This window comes from Caretta caretta, chromosome 27 (genome assembly GCF_965140235.1).
Source record: "Caretta caretta isolate rCarCar2 chromosome 27, rCarCar1.hap1, whole genome shotgun sequence".
NCBI lineage: Eukaryota > Metazoa > Chordata > Testudines > Cheloniidae > Caretta > Caretta caretta.
This window is the reverse complement of record NC_134232.1, coordinates 4184559-4206635: the sequence shown is the minus strand read 5'-3', so window position 1 is coordinate 4206635 and position 22077 is coordinate 4184559. Positions and strand designations below refer to the sequence as shown.

At 52.3% G+C, this 22077-nt stretch overlaps 1 protein-coding gene across 4 annotated transcripts in view; it reads left to right on the top strand.

Moving 5' to 3' along the window:
- Positions 1-22077, top strand: part of LOC125626865 (acid-sensing ion channel 2) — a 1352865-nt gene that overhangs the window by 1320633 nt on the left and 10155 nt on the right. For 3 of the 4 annotated variants that reach the window (XM_048830385.2, XM_048830387.2, XM_048830386.2), the window contains one exon: positions 18313-18392. The exons of the other annotated variant lie outside the window; for it this stretch is intronic. In XM_048830385.2, coding sequence (XP_048686342.1) covers positions 18313-18392 — 80 coding nt within the window. The remainder of the gene's footprint in view (positions 1-18312; positions 18393-22077) is intronic. 4 annotated transcript variants of the gene reach the window in all.

Genomic DNA, 22077 nt, shown 5'->3' with positions numbered 1-22077 from the left:
ATACAGTTTGTTTTTTAATGGCCTGGGAGATGACCCAGGGGTTTGGGAGACCTGGCAAAGTAACCGCACCTGTTCTTCCATCGTGGTCTGTGAAGGGGTCCACTCACTGCATGTGCGTCTCCTTGTGGCTGGGTCTGGGAATTAGCTCTTGCTCCATCTGGTGTCCCTTTCCCATCAGTTGCTTGCACTGTGGCCCTTCTCTCTCTCCATGACTCAGGCTGCTCCCTCTTTGGCATTCGGCCCTTGGGCTAGGTCACTATGTAGTCCTTCCCCCCGCCCCCCTTCTGCCCCACCCCGCCCTTCCAGGGTAACAAAGTCCCACAAGACAAGCGATCTGGATGCCAGTTCGGGCAGTCTGCTGCTCAACTCCCAGCTTGGTGACACTTTCCCAGCAGCTGGTAGAGGAACCCAGGCCCACCTGCTACTCCAGGTTCCAGCCCAGGGACTTTGCGACTAGCAACCTAGATCTGCTCAGTCTCAGAGCCTGTTTCTGTTTTCTTGGGCTCCTTCCTACCCTCCTCTCTGTCTCCTTGCCTATCTCTGGGCTTGCCAGCAGAGCTTCCTCTGCTCCCCATAGTTACTTCACCCCTCTTGGCCTCTTGCCTGACTCTCCAGTCCAGGGCAGGACCCCAGGGTTTACTATCCCCCTGGACCTCCTCCTTGTCCCTGGCCAACTCCCTTTCCCTGTAAGGAGCAACTACAGCCCCTTCCCTGCAGTCCCCTCCTGCTCTCACTTCCTGGCTTTATCACCCTACCCTAGCATCTCCCCAAAGCTGGGCTTTGTCTGCCATTAGCCCCTAACATTAGCCCCCTGGTTCCCCTCCCAGTGCAGCATCTAAGGTTAATTGGACCATGCTGGCTCATATTAACCCACCCAGGGCTTGCGTGGGGTGGACACCCTCTCACGTGGCCTGAAATCCATTTCTGGCTTTCCTGCCATTGCCCAGTGGGTGAATGGCCCGGGCCTGGGAGCAAACCCTGCAGGAGAGTGGAACCAAAGCTAGTACAAGCCGTGGCCAGCAAAGGTCAGTAGGAGCCCAGTCCCTGAGGAATAGGGCACTGACCCCATCTTTGCTCCAGGTAATTGCTACCTTATGCAGAGTCATCGGGACATGTGGCTGATTTAGCCCAGCGTGCTGAGTGGCACAGGGAGTTGGCAAGGCGCTGTGACACTGTTTGCTTCCAGGTGCTGGCTGCACTGTGGCCCCAGTCACTCGTGACTGGAGATTGTTACTCTCTGGGAGCCTGTGCATGACTGGCTGGGTCCCAGTCCAGTTCTTAGTGAAACCCTTGCCCAAATCTGCATTAATTGTTTGCGTGGGCAGAGAGGCCAGGACTGAATGGGAGTGAAGTGCAGTGGTGTGGGAAGCTTGCCCTGCTCCTGCCCATGCGGTGCCCATTCTGTCCAGAAATACAGGACTTCAGTCTCCAGCGCTGGCAGCCCAGTGCCTTTCACCTGGGCTGAATTCATTCCACCTTTCCCACCACCAAAGCTGTGACACTTCACTCTGTGGTACTGAGCGCATATGGGGTACCAGATAGAGCACTAGCCTGGGATTCAGGGGCCCTGGAGTCCATTCTCTGCTCTGCTGCAGAGCGCCCTGCATGACCTTGGGCAAGTCCCTTAGTCTCACTGTGCTATACCGTGAGAATTCCTGCCCTGCTGCACAGCAGGGTAAGGTGGGCGACTGCATTGTGAGGTGCTCAGATATTGCAGTGACAGGGTCATAAATAGAAGGGAAGTGCTCTGCATTGTTGTCTCTGTTTTCTGATGCACCATATAGCTAGTTAGCTGGTGTCCAGCTATCCACCACCTGCCTCTCACCTAGCATTAGGTTATAAGGGCCTGATTTGGCACCAACACTTCTGGGCAGCTAAATTTGTCTCTTTAAATGAAGAGAGACACTCGGAGGTTAAATCTCCCAGAGGAAGGAAACAAATTGGAACTGGAGACGGGCTGCAAACTCGGATGGGGGTTGGGCTGCCGGAGAGACGGGGGAGCTTACCCACTTGAATTCACCTGTTGGGATCTGATTTCATTCCCATACCTAGGTGAATCCTTTTAATTCTGGTTACTACAGCTCCCAGTTCCTTCAATTACAGGCTAGAGCCAGGACAGAATCAAGAGCTACAGTTCTTTTAACCCTGTCTGGCTTCTTTGAAGCAGACAGGCTGGCTGTGTGCCCCCCACCTCCAATCCCCTGTGGCTCACTGCTCGGAGCTGAAGTACAATGCCACAAAATTTGGGGCCATTGGCATCTCTGTTCAAGAGAGGCCCAGGAATAGCAGCGGGGGCCTATGAGCCAGGACTGAGGTGCATTGCAGAGAATGTGGGGTGTACAGTGAGTCAGCAGCATGGGGCATTAGCAGAGCTGGGGGAGGATTGGAACAGGGATGCGGGGTTGCTGCAGGTCAGGTCCGAGTTGCGAGAGCAGAGCTGTGTGTGCGAAGCTCACGTGCCTGCATTGTGCTTAGCTCTGGCTAGGGCTTCGGGTCCCTTGCTTTAACAAGCTTCGAAGTTAGCCACCATTCCAGCTTAATCCCATGGCTTTGGACGCTCTGGTCACAGGCCGCAGGGCGAGGGTGGCAGTTTTTGTCAGTGTTTCTCTACAAACACTGAAACGGCGCAGCCTGAAATCTGCTCTGTGTTGTTCCAGCCAGACGAGTGAGGGGAGCTGGATTGAACCAAATATTTGCTGTTGACAAACGTCCTCCTGGTCTTTGCAGCCCTCATGCTAATGCATTGCCTCAGAGCCCTGCCCAAAACAGCCTGGCTGCAGTAACGCTCCCGCTGTAAGCACCCAGCTTCCCCACAGATCCTCAGGCAGTGTCTGCTGGGACCTACTCCCTCTCCCCTCACCTAGAGAGCAGGGACCTGCCCCTCCCTCACCTCTGGGCCTCACACAGAGCAGGGACCTGCCCCTCCCACGCCCCGGGCATTACACACAGCAAGGACCTGCCCCTCCCCCACCCCAGTCATCCCACAGAGCAGGGATCTGCCCCTCCCCCAGGCCTCACATCAAGCAGGGACCCACCCCTCCCCCACCCCGGGCATCTCACAGAGCAAGGACCTGCCCCCTCTCCCCCGCCACCCTTGGGCATTTCACACAGCAGGGACCTACCCCTCCCCCAATCTTGGGCATTGCACAGAGCAGCAATCTACCCCCTCCCACCCATCGGGAATAAGGGCCCATGTCACTGCAGTGACAATGGTGCACTGAATGTGGGTCACTGGCCTGGCTCCGGGCCCAAGCGTGGGGTAGGGTCATCCAGAACAGCTCTCCAGCACAGGACAGCGGCTCGTCTCCCCAACCCGGGACCGAGACATGGTCAGTCTGAATCTGGACTCCAGCAGGGTCTGGAGGCTCAAAGTGGGGGAAACGGGCCATGGTCCTGGCTGGCACCTGTCAGCTGCAGGAGCCAGCCCCAGTGCCCAGCCCTGCAGGAAGCCCGGAGCAGAGCGAGACACCTGACATTGCTGGGGTGCTGCAAAGGGCGCCCTGAGACTGGCCCCGTCTACAGCCAGTCTCCCCGGCAGGCAGCGCTGACAGTAAAGCACTGTATTGTGTTTATTACAAGCCAGAAGATGCGGGGGATGGGGGAGCCTGAAAAATGCAAGCAAGAGACCTGTCATGTCTCAAGCCCGGCAACAGTTTTTTGAAGTTGTGCCAGTAATGAGCACCATAAACCCTAATTGAAGTCGTCAGCGTTGCCTTGTGTAGGGACAGCTCCCTCTCCCGCAGAGCGTATCTGTCAGCAGGGCACTGCCGGGCCGGGGCGAGGCAGGCTGCGGAGACAGGCCTCGGTCACTGAGCTCATGGGCTGGGAAGCCCACCCAGCCTCTCCCTGCTCATGGTGCCCAAGTCTGGGTCTGTCAGGGACGGGGCAAGAAGTTTTGGGACAGAGCTGGCCAGTGACAAAGGAGCAGGGGCAGAGAGCTGAGCCCCCATAGAATATCAGGGTTGGAAGGGACCTCAGAAGGTCATCTAGTCCAACCCCCAGCTCAAAGCAGGACCAATCCCCAACTTTTGCCCCAGATCCCTAAATGGCCCCCTCGAGGATTGAACTCACAACCCTGTGTTTAGCAGGCCAATGCTCAAACCACTGAGCTATCCCTCCCCTCCTCCTGAGCGCCCCCCCACCGCCCTGAGCAGTTCAGGCCTGCATGATGGCCATGGAGGTGCTTGGCCAGGGAGTCTCAGATGTCTGCATATGGCGGGTCACAGCCTAGCTCAGAGGCTGTCTCCTGGCTGTGCCTCATCCCACAGAGGGACCCTCACAGCCCATGCCCCCCACCCCACTCAAGGGTCACTCACAGCCCCAGCCCCCACCCCACCCATGGTCACTCAAAGCCCGTGCCCCACCCAGGGTCATGCATGGCCTGCACCCTTTCCAGCCCCGAGGTCATGCACAACCCCTGTTCCCTCCCCACCCCGGGGTCACGCATAGCTCATGCCCCCTCCCCACTTGGGGCTCCTGCACAGCCCGCTGCCAACCAAGGGCTCACATGCAACCCACCCCCCCCTCCCCACCCAGGGGTCATCAGACGTTTCAACCAGCAAACCTGCCAACACTTGACACCGGCCACGGCAATATGATGGTCGTGGGTGGCCGAGGCTGGGGGGTGGGGCTGAGGGATTCGGAATGTGAGAGAGGGCTCCAGGCTGGGGTAAGGGGTTGGGGTGCAGAAGTGGGTACGGGCTTTCCTTGGCATACCATACCAATGTTTTACAGATGCTATTCACTCATGAAATCAATGAGGCTGAGGATACCTATTTATCTATGGTGTTTTTCTGGCCCCCATGACCGTAGCACCTGAGCATACCAAGCCCCCTGCCGCCCGCCTTTGTGTTTCTCCACAGTAGGTTTTCCTGCTGCTCTCCTGTTGCTTTGATGAAAGCGCAGCTTCATTTGTGTTTGTGCTGTGCCAACCTTAATCACTTACAAAGATTTTCCTGGGGCCCCCTCCATTAAATCTGTCTTCTCTCTGGCTCTCTGGAGCCACAAGGCAGGGTCGCATCTTGCTGCTCTGCGCCTAAATGAATAGTGGCTGAACACCCTTCAATAAACTCGGTGTCGGAGTCAGTCCGAGGCAGCTCGCCCCGGGCAGAATTAGGTGAAACCCCGATCCATGGTGTTGCCTCCATGCAATCGCTGAGCCACTGCGAAGAGCGGAGCCATGCTTCAAATGGGGTTTGTTGCTCACTGAACTACACAGACCCAGATAATTTCATTACGGTTGCTTGAGTTCAGTCAGAAATCACAAACAGGGCATAAAATATTCCTGGAACTGAGGTGGGGCAGCCTCTTTGATCTGAGAGGAAGAGAGAGAACCACATTCGTCTCTCCAGTGACTCGTTGTTGGAAGTGGGGTTACTCCAGATTTACGCCAGCACCACTGAGATCAGTTTGGCCCTAAGTCTGCTGAAGTCAGGGGAGTTACTCTGGATTTACTCCATGGTAGTCAATGTCTGGCCCTAACTCCACTGAAACCGGGAGTGCGGGGGCAACCCTAGATCTGCCACTGCCCCCCTGCAATGCCTAATAGGACTCAACAGTTCTGGAGCACCAAGCCAGGGAAACACTTCACAACCAGTGTCTAGTGGAATCAATCAAGGAATCAATTCTGAAGCACTTAGAGGAGAGAAAAGTGATCAGGAACTTTCACCAAGGGCAAGTCATGCCTGACTAATCTAATTGCCTTCTATGACGAGATAACTGGCTCTGTGGATGAGGGGAAAGCGGTGGACGTGTTGTTCCTTGACTTTAGCAAAGCTTTTGACATGGTCTCCCACAGTATTCTTGTCAGCAAGTTAAAGAAGTATGGGCTGGATGAATGGACTGTAAGGTGGATAGAAAGCTGACTAGATTGTCGGGCTCAATGGGTAGTGATCAATGGCTCCATGTCTAGTTGGCAGCCAGTATCAAGTGGAGTGCCCCAAGGGTCGGTCCTGGGGCCGGTTCTGTTCAATATCTTCATAAATGACCTGGAGGATGGTGTGGATTGCACCCTCAGCAAGTTTGCAGATGACACTAAACTGGAAGGAGAGGTAGATACGCTGGAGGGTAGGGATAGGATACAGATGGACCGAGACAAATTGGAGGATTGAGCCAAAAGAAATCTGATGAGGTTCAACCAGGACAAGTGCAGAGTCTTGCACTTAGGATGGAAGAATCCCATGCACTGCTACAGACTAGAGACCGAATGGCTCGGCAGCAGTTCTGCAGAAAAGGACCTAGGGGTTACAGTGGACGAGAAGCTGGATATGAGTCAACAGTGTGCCCTTGTAGCCAAGAAGGCCAATGGCATTTTGGGATGTATAAGTAGGGGCATTGCCAGCAGATCGAGGGATGTGATCGTTCCCCTCTATTCAACACTGGTGAGGCCTCATCTGGAGTACTCTGTCCAGTTTTGGGCCCACGCTACAAGAAGGATGTGGAAAAATTGGAAAGAGTCCAGCGGAGGGCAACAAAAATGATTAGGGGACTGGAACACATGACTTATGTTGAGAGGCTGAGGGAACTGGGAATGTTTAGTCTACGGAAGAGAAGAATGAGGGGGGATTTGATAGCTGCTTTCAACTACCTGAAAGGGGGTTCCAAAGAGGATGGCTCTAGACTGTTCTCAATGATAGCAAATGACAGAACAAGGAGTAATGGTCTCAAGTTGCAGTGGGGGGAGATTTAGGTTGGATATTAGGAAAAACTTTTTCACTAAGAGGGTGGTGAAACATTGGAATGCATTACCTAGGGAGGTGGTGGAATCTCCTTCCTTAGAAGTTTTTGAGGTCAGGCTTGACAAAGCCCTGGCTGGGATGATTTAATTGGGGATCGGTCCTGCTTTGAGCAGGGGGTTGGACTAGATGACCTCCTGAGGTCCCTTCCAACCCTGATATTCTATGATTCTACGATTCTATGATTCTAGTGCGTCCTGTGAGGTGGGTATGGCGATGCAGAGGGATTATTGTATTTACCACTCATTTCCAGCTGCTTCTGGAGTGGGACACAGCAGCTGTTTTCTACAGTTTCTATAGAAACCCGTTTATGACAAGAGGTGAGTGCAAGAGCTCTGGGTACTTGCTCAAGTCAGAGCTAGACCAAACGAGACCCCTGAAACCAGTAGCTGCTCCCTTACAAAGTACACAGTGGGATCTTTAAGGAGTGCTGCAGAGCTCAGTTTCACATTCCCACCAGCAGACAGCACCTGAACTAACAGCGCCGACTACTGCAGCCCCCAAAGCACTGAAGTTTCCTCGAATGTCCCCGTCAAGCTCCCTGCTACTTATTTAGCAAGAGCTGGCAGACTCCCAGCACAGGGCGCTGTGGTGACATGGCTGTTGGGAGCAACTTGAATTAGTGGCATTAGTGGAATTAGTGGCATGGTGAATTTTGTGGCTTTGCTCATCTCCCTCGCACTCATCTGAGGCTCCTTTTATAAATTGGAATCTCTCTTCTGTGTTGTCACACTTTTTCTAAGAAAAAAAGGAGGACTTGTGGCACCTTAGAGACTAACAAATTTATTTGAGCATAAGCTTTCGTGAGCTACAGCTCACTTCATTGGTGAGCTGTAGCTTACGAAAGCTTATGCTCAAATAAATTTGTTAGTCTCTAAGGTGCCACAAGTACTCCTTTTCTTTTTGTGGATACAGACTAACAGGCTGCTACTCTGAAAATTTTTCTAAGGGATTCCAATCCCCCCATGTCCCACCAGCCAACATGTCAGGCCAGGGATTCTCATTGCTCCTTTCCACCCGCATTCTCTCTCCTACTCCCCATCTCTCTTTGCTGATGCTGCCGCGGAGCCAGCACCCAGCATAGGCTGTCTGTTTGCTGCCCACACTTAGCATGGTACGTCCCCAGTACAGGGCCAAATCAGAGAGAGAGGGAGTAGAATCTGCTTCGATACAAAACTCCTCTGGTAAATAGCAACCATGGCAAAGTCAAATGATGCAAGCCCAGCCAGAGATGAGTGGCTCTCCGTATGTCTCCTGTGTTTGAAAAGTCCTCCTCTCTAAACATGTGTAGACCACACCCCCCATCCAATGATCCAGTGTGTATTTATGAATCCAGCTCCCATATTTCTGGGGAGGCACACGGCTCGAGTGCATCTCGTGTGCGGTTTTCAGGAGAATCTGAAAGGTCAGCATGTCACAGACTGAAGTGCGAGCTGGAAAAGGTGGCAGCTCGAGAGCCGAAGGCAGGCAGCTGTGCCCTGGGAGGTCTCCATCACCCCCTGTTCAGGTTCTGTGCCAAGAACAAATGCTGAAGCCAAGCTGGCAGGTTTGACCTCTATTTCCTGAACAGAATGCACAATTTGTCACACATGCAGTGTCTTGCCTAATGAATTACCTTTGCATCCAAGCCGTGGAAGTCTCTGTTCCCAGCAGATGGGTCCCTCCCACAATCATTCTGCAAAGGGAAGAACACTGAGGCCCAAAGACAATTCAAAGAGAGACATGCTGGGATGGAGGAGAGCCCAGTAATCCTGCACAGGCAGCAGAGCGGGACGGGAGCGATGCTAGCTGGTCAGCTCAGTGTTCCAAGGTTCAGCTGTTGCATGTAAACTCCGTGAAGCAAGAGGTCTGCCAGCAGCAAAACAGAAGTGTGGGTGGCATGGTATGGGGGAGGGTGTCACTTTTGTGGAGGAGGCAGGGCTGGCCTTATGGATGGGTGCTGTGAGCAACCACCCAGGGTGCCGTGGTCAGGGGGGTGCTGTGGCCACGCCCCACACACACACAGAGCCAGCCTAAGGCCCCTTTAACCCTGAGGGCTGGGCCCAGAGCTGGGAGGGGCAGGGCTGGGGGGTGCCCCAGCCGGGGGCTTCTACCATGAGCCAGGCTGCAGCTGCTAGTCCAGGCCAGGCAGGTATGGGACTTTCTCTTCCCCAGCACACGCTGTTCCCGGGGCCGGGTCAGACCCACCTCAGTGAACCTCTCCCAGCTGCAGGAAGCTCTGTGGCTGCTGGCTGGGAGGCCAGCTCTGAAGGCAATGCCGCCACCAGCAGCAGCACAGAAGTAAGGGTGGCAATACTGTGACCACTGCTATGATGCCCTTGCGACCTCCCCACAACCACCTTTTGGGTCGAGACCCCCACAGTTACAACACTGCGACATTGCAGATTTAAATAGCTGAAACCGTGACATTTAAGATTATTTAAATCCTAAAACAGTGAAATTTACCAAAATGGACCGTGCATTTGGTAGGGCCCTATACATTATGTTTCATTACGTTTCCTGTGGGTAATAGGAGTGGGGGACGGCTTGTGAACTTAAAATACCCAAGTCTTGCCTGCGGAGTGTGGATGCTAAAGATCACAAGAGTAGCGGTTTGGCCTGCTGCTGTACACAGGTAGTTTGCTGCGCTCAACCCCAGAGGCAGCTGCATTCCAGTGGAGTAGTAGAGGTATTGGGCAAAGGAGGGATCGCTCAGTGGTCTGAGCATTGGCCTGCTAAGCCCAGGGTTGTGAGTTCAATCCTTGAAGGGGCCATTTAGGGATATAGGGCAAAAATTGGGGAGTGGTCCTGCTTTGAGCAGGGGGTTGGACTAGATGATCTCCTGAGGTCCCTTCCAACCCTATGATTGCAGAGGCGGCTTGCACCAGGCTCCTTTTGGGCCGAAAGCTTCTGGACAAATATAAATGATTAATGTGAGTTTGATGGACTAAATGCTGCTAGTGCTGGGCAAGAACTTATCTGCTACCCATCTGTTCGAGTCTGGCATACTGGGAGGGGAAGGCACTGCCTGGGAGCTCTGCCAGGAGGGATGTCTCCTGTCATTCTGTCATGACTCTGTGATTGTCTAGAGAAGACGGGGAAATTTTGCTCCGCCAGAAGGGAAGTTACTGCACAGCAGCGGCCAGCAGCTGGCCAGAGGCAAGTTTGGAATGGGGAGTTCACAGTCCAGCAAGGGGTGTTCAGGGTACCCATCCCAGAGGAAGCTGAAAGAAGCATTCATCAGTCACAGGAGAGTAAAGGGGCTTCTCGCACTAGCGTCTGGGGCCAGAACTCCAGCCTGGTATTGCTCTGATGCCAGAACCTCTGGCCTGGCCAGAATATGGGGAGCAAGAACACGAGAGTGGAGAATGGTTCTGTCAGCTCATGGCTGAGAAATGCTATACAATAGTATGGTGAGAGGTTTGGGCCCCTGGTGTAGTGCTGAGGATGGTCAGGCTACCTGCTCTCCACAGGTCCTCACTGCAGGAGGGCAGGCTCTCCAGCCCTGAGGGCACGTTAGCTACTTTTCACAAGAAATCTCAGCATGCTCTCGCTCTATTTCTCTCAATTTGGGATCCCTGGGATGAAAGCCACTGTCTCCATGTGACTGATGGCTGCCTCTATTGCTGGTGCATGTTGTAACAGTATTGTGTTTTCCTTAGAAGTCTGTACAAAGGCCTCATTCATAGGGGAAAAGGTTACTGATCTGGGCTGTACGGGCTGCATTAGTCATTCCGGTTGGCACTGGGCACTGCAGATGGCATTTTCCTCCTGACCTCACAACCAGGAGCATTTTCCTGGCATCCACTCTCAGACTTTCTTCTGCCTTCAGAGGGCTGTCCTCCTTTGTGGTCTCCATGTGATGAACTTCAGGAGGTGACTTCTCTCTGGGTTGCACAGCTTCACCTGCTCTGCATGAGGGGTTTAATGTGCAAGAATAGGCAAGGTTCCTAAATGGAAAGTGTATTTGTGCATTCAGTTCAGCTTCTGTGGCTCATTCAGCCCTTGCTCAGAATGTCAGCGGGGGCCAGTCGCAGTGGGATAGTTAGTGATAATAATACTTTCTCATAAAGCACTAAATTGAAAACACTCCCTTGTCTGATACGGATCATCAAACACCCATTGTATGTGAGCTCCCTGTGGACGTGACCCTATAGCCTGCTCCCCATTGCCAGCACATCTGATCATACAACACTGTTATAAACAAGCAACAGTATGGCTGTATGGGGATGGAAAAACAACAAGCATTAGTTCCTGCTAGGCTATTAGCCAAGAGGCCAACCAAAGCTTGGCCAAAGCAATAGGTCTTACAGCGCACCGTGAAGTTCACCATGGGCCATCAGGAGACAGCAGATTCCAATGCCGCAGACTCACCCACTGAGAGTTTAACCCTGGGAAATGCTACCGGCTGATCAGAGTGTTATAGCTGCAATTGCACTCCCATGAGAGGATGCTCAGACAGGAAGTAGACTTCCTATGCCATCTGGAAGCCATAGAACACAGGGGAAAAGGATTTTATTCATGATATTTCCTCATCTCCAAGAAGAAAGGAGGTGGGATCTCAGACAGCTGAAGGTCTTCATCCACCCCTTGAGGTTCAGAATGACCCTGGCCTCTGTAATCCCGTTGTTAAACACAGATGACTGGTTCACAGCTGTTGATTTAAAGGATGCTTGTGTCCACATAGACATTGACCCGGCACACAGGAGGTCCCTACAGTTTTTTGTGGGCCTAGTCCTTACCAATGCAGAGAACCCCCCTTCAGTCTCTCTATGGCACCCAGGGTATTCCTGAAGGTGTTATTGGTAGTGGCAGCTCGTCTGTATCATCAGTGTTGTCAACGTTCCCCTTCCATGGCAGCTGGCCTCTAGCAGTGAAGTCATACCAAGAAGTACGGATAACAGCCTCGCCCCTGCTCAGATTTCAGCTGCATGCTTAGCTCCTGTGCAGATTATAGGCTTTATTAGAGCAACCCCATATTCAATCCGAGCCAAAGCATTCCTAACTAAGGACAGATTCCAGGCTACAAAGGATCGCATTGCTCAACATTGGCTGAGCCCTCAGACAATGATATGAACCTGCCTTATCCTCTTCAGTCCCATGGCCTCATGTATATATCTGACACCCTTGGCAAAACTCCATCTGTGATTCCTACAGGCGTGGCTGTGGCCAGGCTAAATGCTAAGCAAGCACAGTCTGGTCAAACCAGTTTCACTCCCCCACAGGGTACGTGTGTGCAGTGAGTGGCTGTGAGGCTCTGAGCCCAGTGTAAACATTATGGCTCGGGCTGGAGCTGGGGCTCTGAAGCCTAAGTAGTGGGATGGGCTTTGCAGCCCGAGCTCTGGTCCGAGACGCAACTTAAAAGCATGGTCTATGCTGCCCCGCAAGTCGGAGTCTGTCACCCCAAGCTCAGAAGCTGCCTGCTGCTGGCTGTGCAGATGTACCCACGGAGTTCTGACTTCGCTCACCTGGGAGGCAGTGTGCCTGGGGGAGGGAGGAAGGGAAGGGGAAAAGATTGATTACACACACCTCCCAACAATGGGGGGGCATGTGTGTGAACATGTAGCACAGGGTACTCAGACCGAGTTGCACATAAACCTTCTGGACCTGCATGCAGCAGGTGAAGCCTTCACATGATTCCTACCCTTCGCTCCGTCCTTGCCTGTTCAGGCCAGTTTATTACATGAACAGACATGGAGGGGCGATGTCCACCCATCTCTGCATGGAAGAGCTCGATGTCCGGACCTGGTGCACTCACCACCAGATCACCCCCTTGGCAGTACCTGGGTTTGGTTTTAGTTTGGTTTTGCACCCCCTCGGCAGCACCTCTTCCTGGGGTGCAGAACACGCTGGCAGACAGCCTCAGCAGGCATTCTTCCAAGGACCACGAATGGTAAGAACAGAGCATCTTTCAGCAGTGCAGATTCCCACTGCGGGATCCCGTTGCGTCTCAAGAGAACAAGAAAAGCTCAGTGTCTGCCCCAGTGAAGCTCCAGGCCACAGTTCTGAAGGGGATGCATTTCTAGTACAGTGGTTGGAACCACTGATGTATACATTTCCCACTGTCACTCTCTTTCATCAACTCCTGGGGGAGATCAAACAAGATGGAGCATTGGTGAGCATAGTTGCTCCTTGGTGGCCAATGCAGTTCTGGTTCCCCTGCAGTCTCCAGATGTTCTCATGGGCATGTTCTGCTCTTCCCAGGCTCACTGATGCGGGACAAAGGCAAGATCCGCCCCCCCAACCTTGCATCCTTCCATCTAACAATGTGGCATCTGGATGGATGGCAAACCTAGAAGGGTCATGCTCAGAGGCAGTACTATCCATCCTTGGCAGCAGCAGAAGAGACTCCAAGAGAAAATGCTACCCAGCAAAATGGAAAAGATTTCCTAGCTGGTGCCGGCATCATTGGACTTACAGAGCATGAAATACTTCAGGACATCTCCTAAACTGCTTGTCTCCTTTGCCAAATGCATAGGAGGGGAAGCTATCTCCTCAGAGAGACTTTTCAAATAGATTTCAGGTTGCATCCTAGTTGGCTACAAATTAACGATGACTCCTCCTCCACAAGTTGTGAGGGCCCACTTGACAAGATCTACACCAGTAGTCTCTCTTCCAGATGCCCCTCTTCTGATTTGCAGAGAGGCAACATGGAGCTCTGTCAATACTTTTGCAAGCTTGTACAGCGGACACATCCTTCAGCAGAGCAGTCGTCCAGTCTGTGATACTGCCGAGGTTCTCACAGCCTCCGACTCAGTGAATGCTGTTTGTGAGTCACCTCGAGTCACATACACATAGGGGCCATCGCTCAAAGAGGAAAACAAGGTTACTTACCTTTTACAGTAGCTGGAGTTCTTTGAGCTGTGTGGTCCCCATAGGTGATCTGCTTCCCATCCTCCTTCCCCTCTGCGGCTGACCCTTACCGGTTTGCAGTAGAGAAGGAACTGGAGAGACGGTCAGACCGCACAGCCTCGTATATCCATTGATCGGAGCACGAGGTGGAGAAGGGCGCCAGTGCAGACGAACACACTGCTAATGAAAATCTTACGGTCTCAGATGCATGGAGCACACGCGCACCTCGAGTGGAAGGCACATAGGGACCATGCCTCTGGAATAACTCCAGTTACTACACAAGGTAAACAGCAGCCTTTCCCACGACATCTCCAGGCCTAAGGAATTGGATCAGAAGTAGCGTCCTGGCAATGCAAACAGAAGTAGGGAGCACATGGACAATAAAAGGATGGTCTGGGAGTCAGCTTCAGCCCCACTAACAGTGATGCGGAGGGCGACCATTTTGGAAAAGGACAAAACTTCAGAAGCTCAGAGGCAGAAATCAGAAATTCAGGGGAACCCTTTAAAAAAAGCCCAGATATCCCGGGACTCGTGATGAAATTGCAGGAATGGTTTTACGGGCAGTGGGAATGCATGAGCCTATGTTGTCTCATCCGCTCCGAGATGGACATGAGCTGGAAGCCTACTGGAGGGACGACTGAAGTGTCTCCTGTCATGAATGCAGAGCCCATATGGTCTCCCCGATCACTGGCTACTCCTCTGGCCAAGTCAGCGCCCCTGAGGTTCAAGAGATACGCCGAAGAGAAGAGACAGGCCTGAGGACTCCCAGCAAGCCACCCAACGGGCAGGACACTAGAGCCAGGAGCAATAGCGAGGAACTTAGGAGACATTACAAAAATCAGTCTCAAATAAGTGTTCAAATGATTTCTTCCCCCTGAGCTTTGTCAGACATAAGCCTCGGCTACGGTGAAAGTGATTTTATTCCTACGCCCCTCCCTCTCCTTGGAGCAACCGCAAGCTGAGAGGTACCTGGCCAGGAACCAAGTGGGACTGGGGACGGATCCAGAGTCAGGTCAGTGGGCAGCTGGCTTTAGGGATGTGGTGAGTAGATTCTAGGACTCCGGAATGGGTGGGTCCAGCTCCAGGGCAGGAGAGGGAGAAGGCTGTAGGTCAAGAGGATGGGAAGAACCAGCAGGAGCAGGGAGATTGCATTTCCAATGCCATGTATTGCCCTGCAACAGAAACGTTGTCAGAACGTGCCATGGGGCTCTGGACTGCAATATTATAGATGTTGTTTCTCTACTAAATTAATACAGCATGTTCTGTTCATGGATGCTTTAAGCTGAATGACAGATTGGGAACATACAGTAAAATTACCTCCAGTTGCATCACTTGGCATCCTGTGTATTCCAGCAAATACAATAATGGGGAAGGTGAATAATCAGTTAACCACTTCGCCTCATACTTAGTGGATGAAGCTCTCCTGGGTACCTGCAATGGAAGAACTACTGGAAAGGAGCCCGTATCCATTGCTATTACAGATACAGTGGCTCACTGTGACTCAATATTCTTGCACAAGGGCTATCTATTGCTAAGCATATTGGTCTTTCTGCCTGTGACTGCAGCTGCCGGGGAACATTGTTTTCCCAGTGTAAATTACCAGGAAAATGATCAGTTCACAGCTTGGACTGAGGCTGTCTGGGCTAGCTTTGATGTTCGTACAGCAAGAGCAAGGAGGAGTCCTTGTGACACCTTAGAGTGCCACAAGGACTCCTCATTGTTTTTGCTGATACAGACTAACACAGCTACCCCTCTGAATACAGCAAGAGGTGAGCCAGGACACTCCCCTAAGTGACAGAACACACTGCTTTGAAAGTCAGGAAGATGATAGCCATAACTATCAAGACATTCACTGTAAAGATTAAGTGAAATCTGCATAATGCTCATTCGCATAATGTTAACAATTGGGCACTGTTCTCACCCACTCCGGTCCCAACTGCAAACTGCTCAGTCTGTGCCCCCTCCCCTTCTCTGCCCAGCTGCTAGAGTAGAAAACAAAGCAAGGGACATTTCATATGGGGACAGAACTGCATGGGCTGATCACACCTGCCTTTGTTGGCTGCTTCCATACTTTAGCTAATTGTGGTTCCAGCTGCTAACAGCTAGTGGTGGGCCATCACCTTCACTTACCAAGCTGTCAGTTAATATAGTTTCTATTATTTTTGGCACTATACAGAGACACAAGCACTGATCTGATTGGCTAAGGCCCTTCTCTGGTCCCCCTCACTGGTATCTGAGCACCTCACAATCTTTAGCCTATTTGGCCTCCCAGCACCCTGATGAGGCTGGGCATGCCAGGGAGCTGCAACACAGAGAGATTAAGCGACTTGTCACAGGTTACACAGGCAGCCTATAGCAGAGCAGGGAGCTGAACACTGGGTTCCTAAGTCCCAGGCTACTCCCCTAACCACTTTCCTCAGCTGAGGGAAAGGGTTGGGAGAAATTGGTGAAAATCTTTTTCACGGAAATTAGTGTGAGCATTTCGGACCCTGTGGTTCACGTGACTTTGCACCCCGCTGCACTTTCATTTTTTGCCACGTTCGGGAGGACTGAACCCAAAGTCCTTTGGCAGGAAAAGGCGCCCTTGCAAATTTTGGCAGGTTGCTGCAGAAGGAAAGGCTGCCTCCTCCCTAGGGGCCTCCTGGCTGGATGGCAAGAGCTCAGAGCACATGTAACACACATGTAACACCATGTACTTAGCCCTCCCAGTGCTCCTGGACATGAGTCATGGAAATCTCACTTCCCCCATTTTGGCAACCGGCAAACTGAGCTCAGAGTCTTGCCTGAGATCTCCTTGCAAGTCTGTGGCCATATTTAAAACCCACATCTCTTGTATCTCTGCCCATTGTAGCATCTAGACAATAGCGGATGCAATAATCAGTCCCATGCAGAGTTACTCTGGGCTGGTTCCAATCAGGCTGTGCAATGCAATGTCACAAATGCCCAACCTGGTTCACGTGCGTGGCAAAGGGACGTCGTTTGTTGGTGGTCAGGGGGAAACAGTGGGAGTCCAGTAGGGAAACCTCCTCCATTTGCAAAGGAAAAAGAATTCAAACAAAAATGAATTTGCAAGAGCAGAGGTGAGTTGGAGTCTTTGCTTTAGTAGAAGCACAAAGTGACTGTTTTGCTCTTTTCCCACAACTTGACCTTAGGTGACTGGACAAACCCAGAGTGTGGCACTCCCGGAAACTCCCCAGGCACCCTCTGTCCCTCTAGTGCCTAAGCTGTGGAAATGCTCAGCTCCTAGGATGCATGGCCTCTAGGTCTTTGGGAGGATTGCAGCTCCTTAAGCCCTTTCCTCTGCTGTTATTGTCTCTCTCCGTTTTTTAAGTAAATGACTAGAACCTACTGACGCTGCAGCCTTGAAAGTGACTCAGGCTGGATGCTAGTAAGGGTCCATTAACAGATTGATGCAATGAGATATTCATGGGGCTGTCATCACTGAGCTATGCTGTTAGACCCACGCAAGGCTAGGCGGCTGGTGAGGGCAGGAGTACAGAGAGATGCTATGGGGCTTTCTGGAACAGCAGGGCTCTGTTCTTGACAGGATTCATGCAGCTTCAAGGCTTCAGCCAGGGCTCCTGAACAGTTACGTGGGTGCGGCTTGGAAAGGCAATAGGCCCTTTGTTTCTAGGGGCAAAGGCAGCCTGGTGCAGTGGCCTATATGCCGTGAGTTAGTGTTGTCAGTCGAGGTCTCAGTGCTCAGGTACCTGCAGTGCAGTTGTCCCCTTTGCTAGCCATTGTGCAAAAGAACCTGAAAAAACAGAGGTTGTAAAGCGCTGCTAGAGAAAACCCTTTACGATGCACAACAACAGGGTCGACAAAACACAGGCCCGGTTCTGGAGTGCCATCTGCTGGCACCGTATCTATTTACCTGTATACTGGTAGTGCGCACTCCTGTAACCAAGATCTATAAAGAAAGTGGGCCATGGAGGCTGCATTCCACCCCTAGAAGGTGACATTCCCCGGGAAGGGGTAAGAGGCAGCATGACCATCGCTTGTTCATGTTCTCTAAGGACACAGGATTTCCACCTGCAGATCTGTCAGCCTGCACCACACCCCCTTTAACGTGAGGAAGGGTAGGTTCAGTTGCTAAGACCTAGGTCTTGTTTGTTGAGGAGTATTTTACCTTTAGCCTCTTCCCCTCCAGTCAGTGCCAAGTGCTGTAATATTTCCCCATGCTCTACCCCAGCCATTCCAGAGGGAGGTGCTGGCACCACCATACCTGCCTGCTCTGTAAAACGAGCTGTGCAGCCCCGCTGACAAGTCACTGGAAACCACTTCCTACTGGGGATTTGTTCCATCTTTTCTTTCCTTCCCTCATCCCTGGCAATTAGCGGGGGAAGGGTTCAAATCCAATGGGCTCCCCTGCGGGACACAATGCACCTGATCCTTCGTCACATTGGATCATGAGTGTGATGTGGAGTTTATCGTGTAAACGTAGCCTTTTCTCATCTCAGCGCTTGCTGACTGGAGCTGCTGGGGCGAGAAGCCATGCTCGCGCTGTGAGTGCCATCTGCAATATCACGTCACCGTCATGTCAGCCTCAGGGGAAACCTTGATGGAGAGCAGTGTGGAAATTCTGGCTGTGTATCTCCTGGGATTTCATTCTTAGCCGGGAGAGAAAGGCTCTGATTGATGCTCAGAAAATCCCAGCTAAGACATAACTGATGGGTCCCCATCTGCATTCCCTGAGCACGTTTCTTTGACAGCATGTGAGTAAAATGAGCTGTTTTCTTTCCCCTAGGTGACATTGGCGGTCAGATGGGACTGTTTATTGGTGCTAGTATCCTAACAATACTAGAGCTCTTTGATTATATTTACGAGGTAAGATCTCCCCTTCTGTGTTCCTCATTCCACCGCTAAGGAGTGTGAGTGCTGTGTGATTGAGTGAGTCTGGGCACTGGGAACTCTGCCCTGTGGACAGACACCCAGCCAGACTTGGGTGCAGGGGAACACCTAGCGAGAGCCCCAGCTGTGTTGCTGCCCAGGTGCTTGTAGTTTGGCTGAGATTCACTCCTGTTCAGAAGCTTTGTCTCAGGGGGTGACGCTCCCCCAGGAGCCCTGCCAGCCCCCTCCCTTCACCACTTGCCTTTGTGCCTTTCTCACAGTCATCTGCATAAAATCATCATCATCATCTTTGAAAGCATCTTGAAGTAATCCGGAGCTGCGATCCTGTGGAGAGGTGGGAAGTTGGGCCATTCTGCAGCTCTGAGCCTGACATGGTTGGGTTGGCTTGGGCCAGCATGGATTCATGCTAGGTCTACCTTGGGCAGCCCTCTCTACACCTCCATCAGGGAGGCTGTGTCCTCGGTCCTGCCATGGAATGGCCAGCCCTGAAGCAGGCAGCTCCCTAGGGACCTAGGAACTGATAGACCGGATCAGAACCAATGTCCTCTCTCCAGCAGTGGTTGGTACCAGCTGCTTCGAGGAAAATCAATGCCATAATGGGAAATTATGGCATAACCAAGCCCTGGTGGAAGTTCCTTCCTGACCCCCACTTCAGCTTCCACCCTGAAGCAGGAGGGCTATGTACCTTGAGTATTTTTATCCCATCTCATGTAAGTGACACATCACATCAATTCTGATGATCAAACCAAGAGCAAGGAGTAGCATTGCACAGACTTTTGTAACCCTGGTGCCTGTCGCCTCCCTGCTTCCTAGTCGTGTGCCAGATGTGCTGCTGGCCATGTGCCAGATGTGCTGTCCAGCAGCCCAGAGCTCTGGGGGTGCACTTGCGGTGCGGCAGGAAGGGATCTGCTCCCCTCAGTATCAATAGCATTACCTGGCAAGCCCAGTCTGCAGCCATGAACACACTGAGAGCGTGTTCCTCCCACACACCCTGCTGCAGCACGGGCTCTGCCGGCACTGTCCCCTCTCCAGGGCAGTTCACCTCAGCAATTTTGATTTGAGCAGTGCCGCCTGCTGGTCGTCTCGGGAATTAGCTCTCCAGCTTTGGAGCGCCCTCTGCAGGATGGTGTCTTGCCTACCGCTGGCCCCCATGTCCCTCCTGGACCCCAGTGCTCCTTTACTTTGGGGTGCTGCCCCCTGGCAGTGCCCCCACACACTGGGTTTCCCCTCCCAGGGGAACCCCCACCCTCTATCCCCATCTTGCCTCAATGACTACTGACAGTCACTGGGGCAGACTGCAGTCTGTAAACCACTCATCATGGGCAAGGGGGTTTGGACCAGCTGCCTCTGTCTAACCCCAGGCTACAGCTCGTTAGCCCCAGTACTTCTCTAGGCCTTGCACAAGGCTTGCAGCCTGGGGGGTTACCAGGCTGGAGCTCCCCAGCTCCTCTTGCCTTTCCCCAGCACTGCTCTACTCAGGTACCCTTCTCTCTCAGGCAGCCAGGTCCTTCTCTCTACAGCTAGAGAGAGACTGACCCAGCTCCTGGCTCACAGCCCTTTTATAGGTCCAGTTGTGGCCTGATTGGGGCATGGCCCCGGCTGTGGCTGCTTCCCCAATCAGTCTGGCCTTTTCCCTCTGGAGACAGCCTTTTCCTGCCTCAGAAGGGGAATTTCATAACCTCGGAGCACTTTCACTTAGAGCTGAGCAAACAATAGGGTTTCCAGTTTGGGGCCAAACCACAAACTCTAAAAAAAAGTCCAGTTTGAGTTAAACCAAAACACATTTTTTCATCAAATCAAAAAAATGCAAAATAAAAAAAATCATGTTGAATTGACTGAACTGTTTCACGTTGACGCGACTCTAATTTTGTTTAAAGTTTTTCATCTGGATTTTGGCCTTTTCAGGTGGCTATCACCCTTTCCGTTTTGGGGGCGGGGAATTGGCCACATTTGAAATCGAAACGCCACCTCAGCGCAAAACACTGAAATATTTCGACTTGGAAGTGTGTTGACTCTTTGGGAAGGAACATTTCCCCAACTGAAATGATCCACCAAATGCTGTGTCCGGCTCCAAAAAATTCACTTTTCAGTGAAGAAAGAATTAGGTGAAAAAATTCCCCACACCTCTAATTTCATTAACAGTTCATAATAGCCCACTGCAGGGATCTCCCGACTCAGGCTTTGCACCACATCCTTCACAAGCTGATCTACAGGCCAGACCTGGCATCTTAAAACTCTGTCTTGGGACCCTAAATCCAGAGAGAAGCAGGCACCTGCAATGGAGTCACTTGAACAGAAAGAAGAAACTGGCTCGTCAGTGATGCAAATATCCCCCACTGTCCCCTTGGGATGGCCAGCCATAGGGAGTATGCTTCGTGGAGTGTGTGCAGCCAGAGGGCGCATACTGTCTGGTCACAGAGTGTGAATTTACAGACAAGGGATCTGCTTTGAGGGGGCTACAAATGCATGGAAAATGCCCAAGTTTAGAGAAGTGGAAAATGAGCTGTGTTTTGGAGTCTGGATTAGACATAGTGGCCCAAATCTGCATCCAGATCGATAGCAGAGCTGCAAGGCAGGCAGGGAGCCACAGTTGCCCTGATTGAGGTCAGGACAGGCGCTGATGGCTGAAAGCTACTTCAATCAAGGTTAAAAGTTAAGGGGATCTGCCTCACTCCAGAGCAGAGCGAGGGCGAAGGGCAGCTGGGGAATCTCTTTTGCTGGCGATATTACAAGCTAGACTGGATGCCCGGCTACCAGGAATGGCTGAAGGAGAAAGGAGTCAAGCCTTCCATGGGGCTGAGGGTTGGACAGAGGCCCCATCACTAGCCTGGCCCTCCCCAAAGAGGCTGAGGATTTCAAGAAAGCCTGAGGGATTTCATTTCCCAGCCGACTCCTGTGAAGACCCCAGCCATTAACATTAGTGATCATTTCCCAAGGTTGCGAACGGCGCTGTACAAAATGCAAACATCGCAGCAGGCTGTGTCCTGGTGCACTGACAGCCCAGGAGAATCCAATCTGATTCCTCACATGTGGGGCCTGCGGTAGAAGTGGCCTTCTGGAGGGATTGGGCTGAAGAGAGGATGGGAGCCTGGAACCAGGGGACTGGGAAATGGCTCGTGGTTGTGGGTCTGCATGGATGAAGACATGACAGTGGGGGAAAGGAAACAGGCTTTGAGACTGCCAAGGTTGTGAAGGAATATCATAAAAAGACAAGATCTGAGCTGTGAAAGGGGAAGACATGAAGTTTGAATTCAGTCCAGTGAGCAAGTGTAACGCCAACAGACCCCGCTTGTTGGGGGGCGGGATAGAACTGGGGACCTCTGGAGCTTAGTGCATGAGCCTCTACCGCATGAGCTCAAAGCCAACTGGATGTTAGCTCAGGCTGTAGAGCAGACTCATTTTCTCTCTCTCTAAGTGGTCTAGATGCCACTAGATGGGACAGAGCACCACAGCCAGGAGGTGTGGGGGTTACATACTTCCCCTAGCTAAGGAAGCGCTTCCCGAACCTCAGGGACTTCCCCTTGAAATCCCAGACAAGCCCCCACTTGTAATGCTGATAGCCCGGTTGGTGGCAGGCGGGATAGAACCTCTGGAGCTTAGTGAGCTAAAAGCTAAAAGCCAGCTAGAACACCATACCCAGGAGGTGTGTGGGTTACACAAG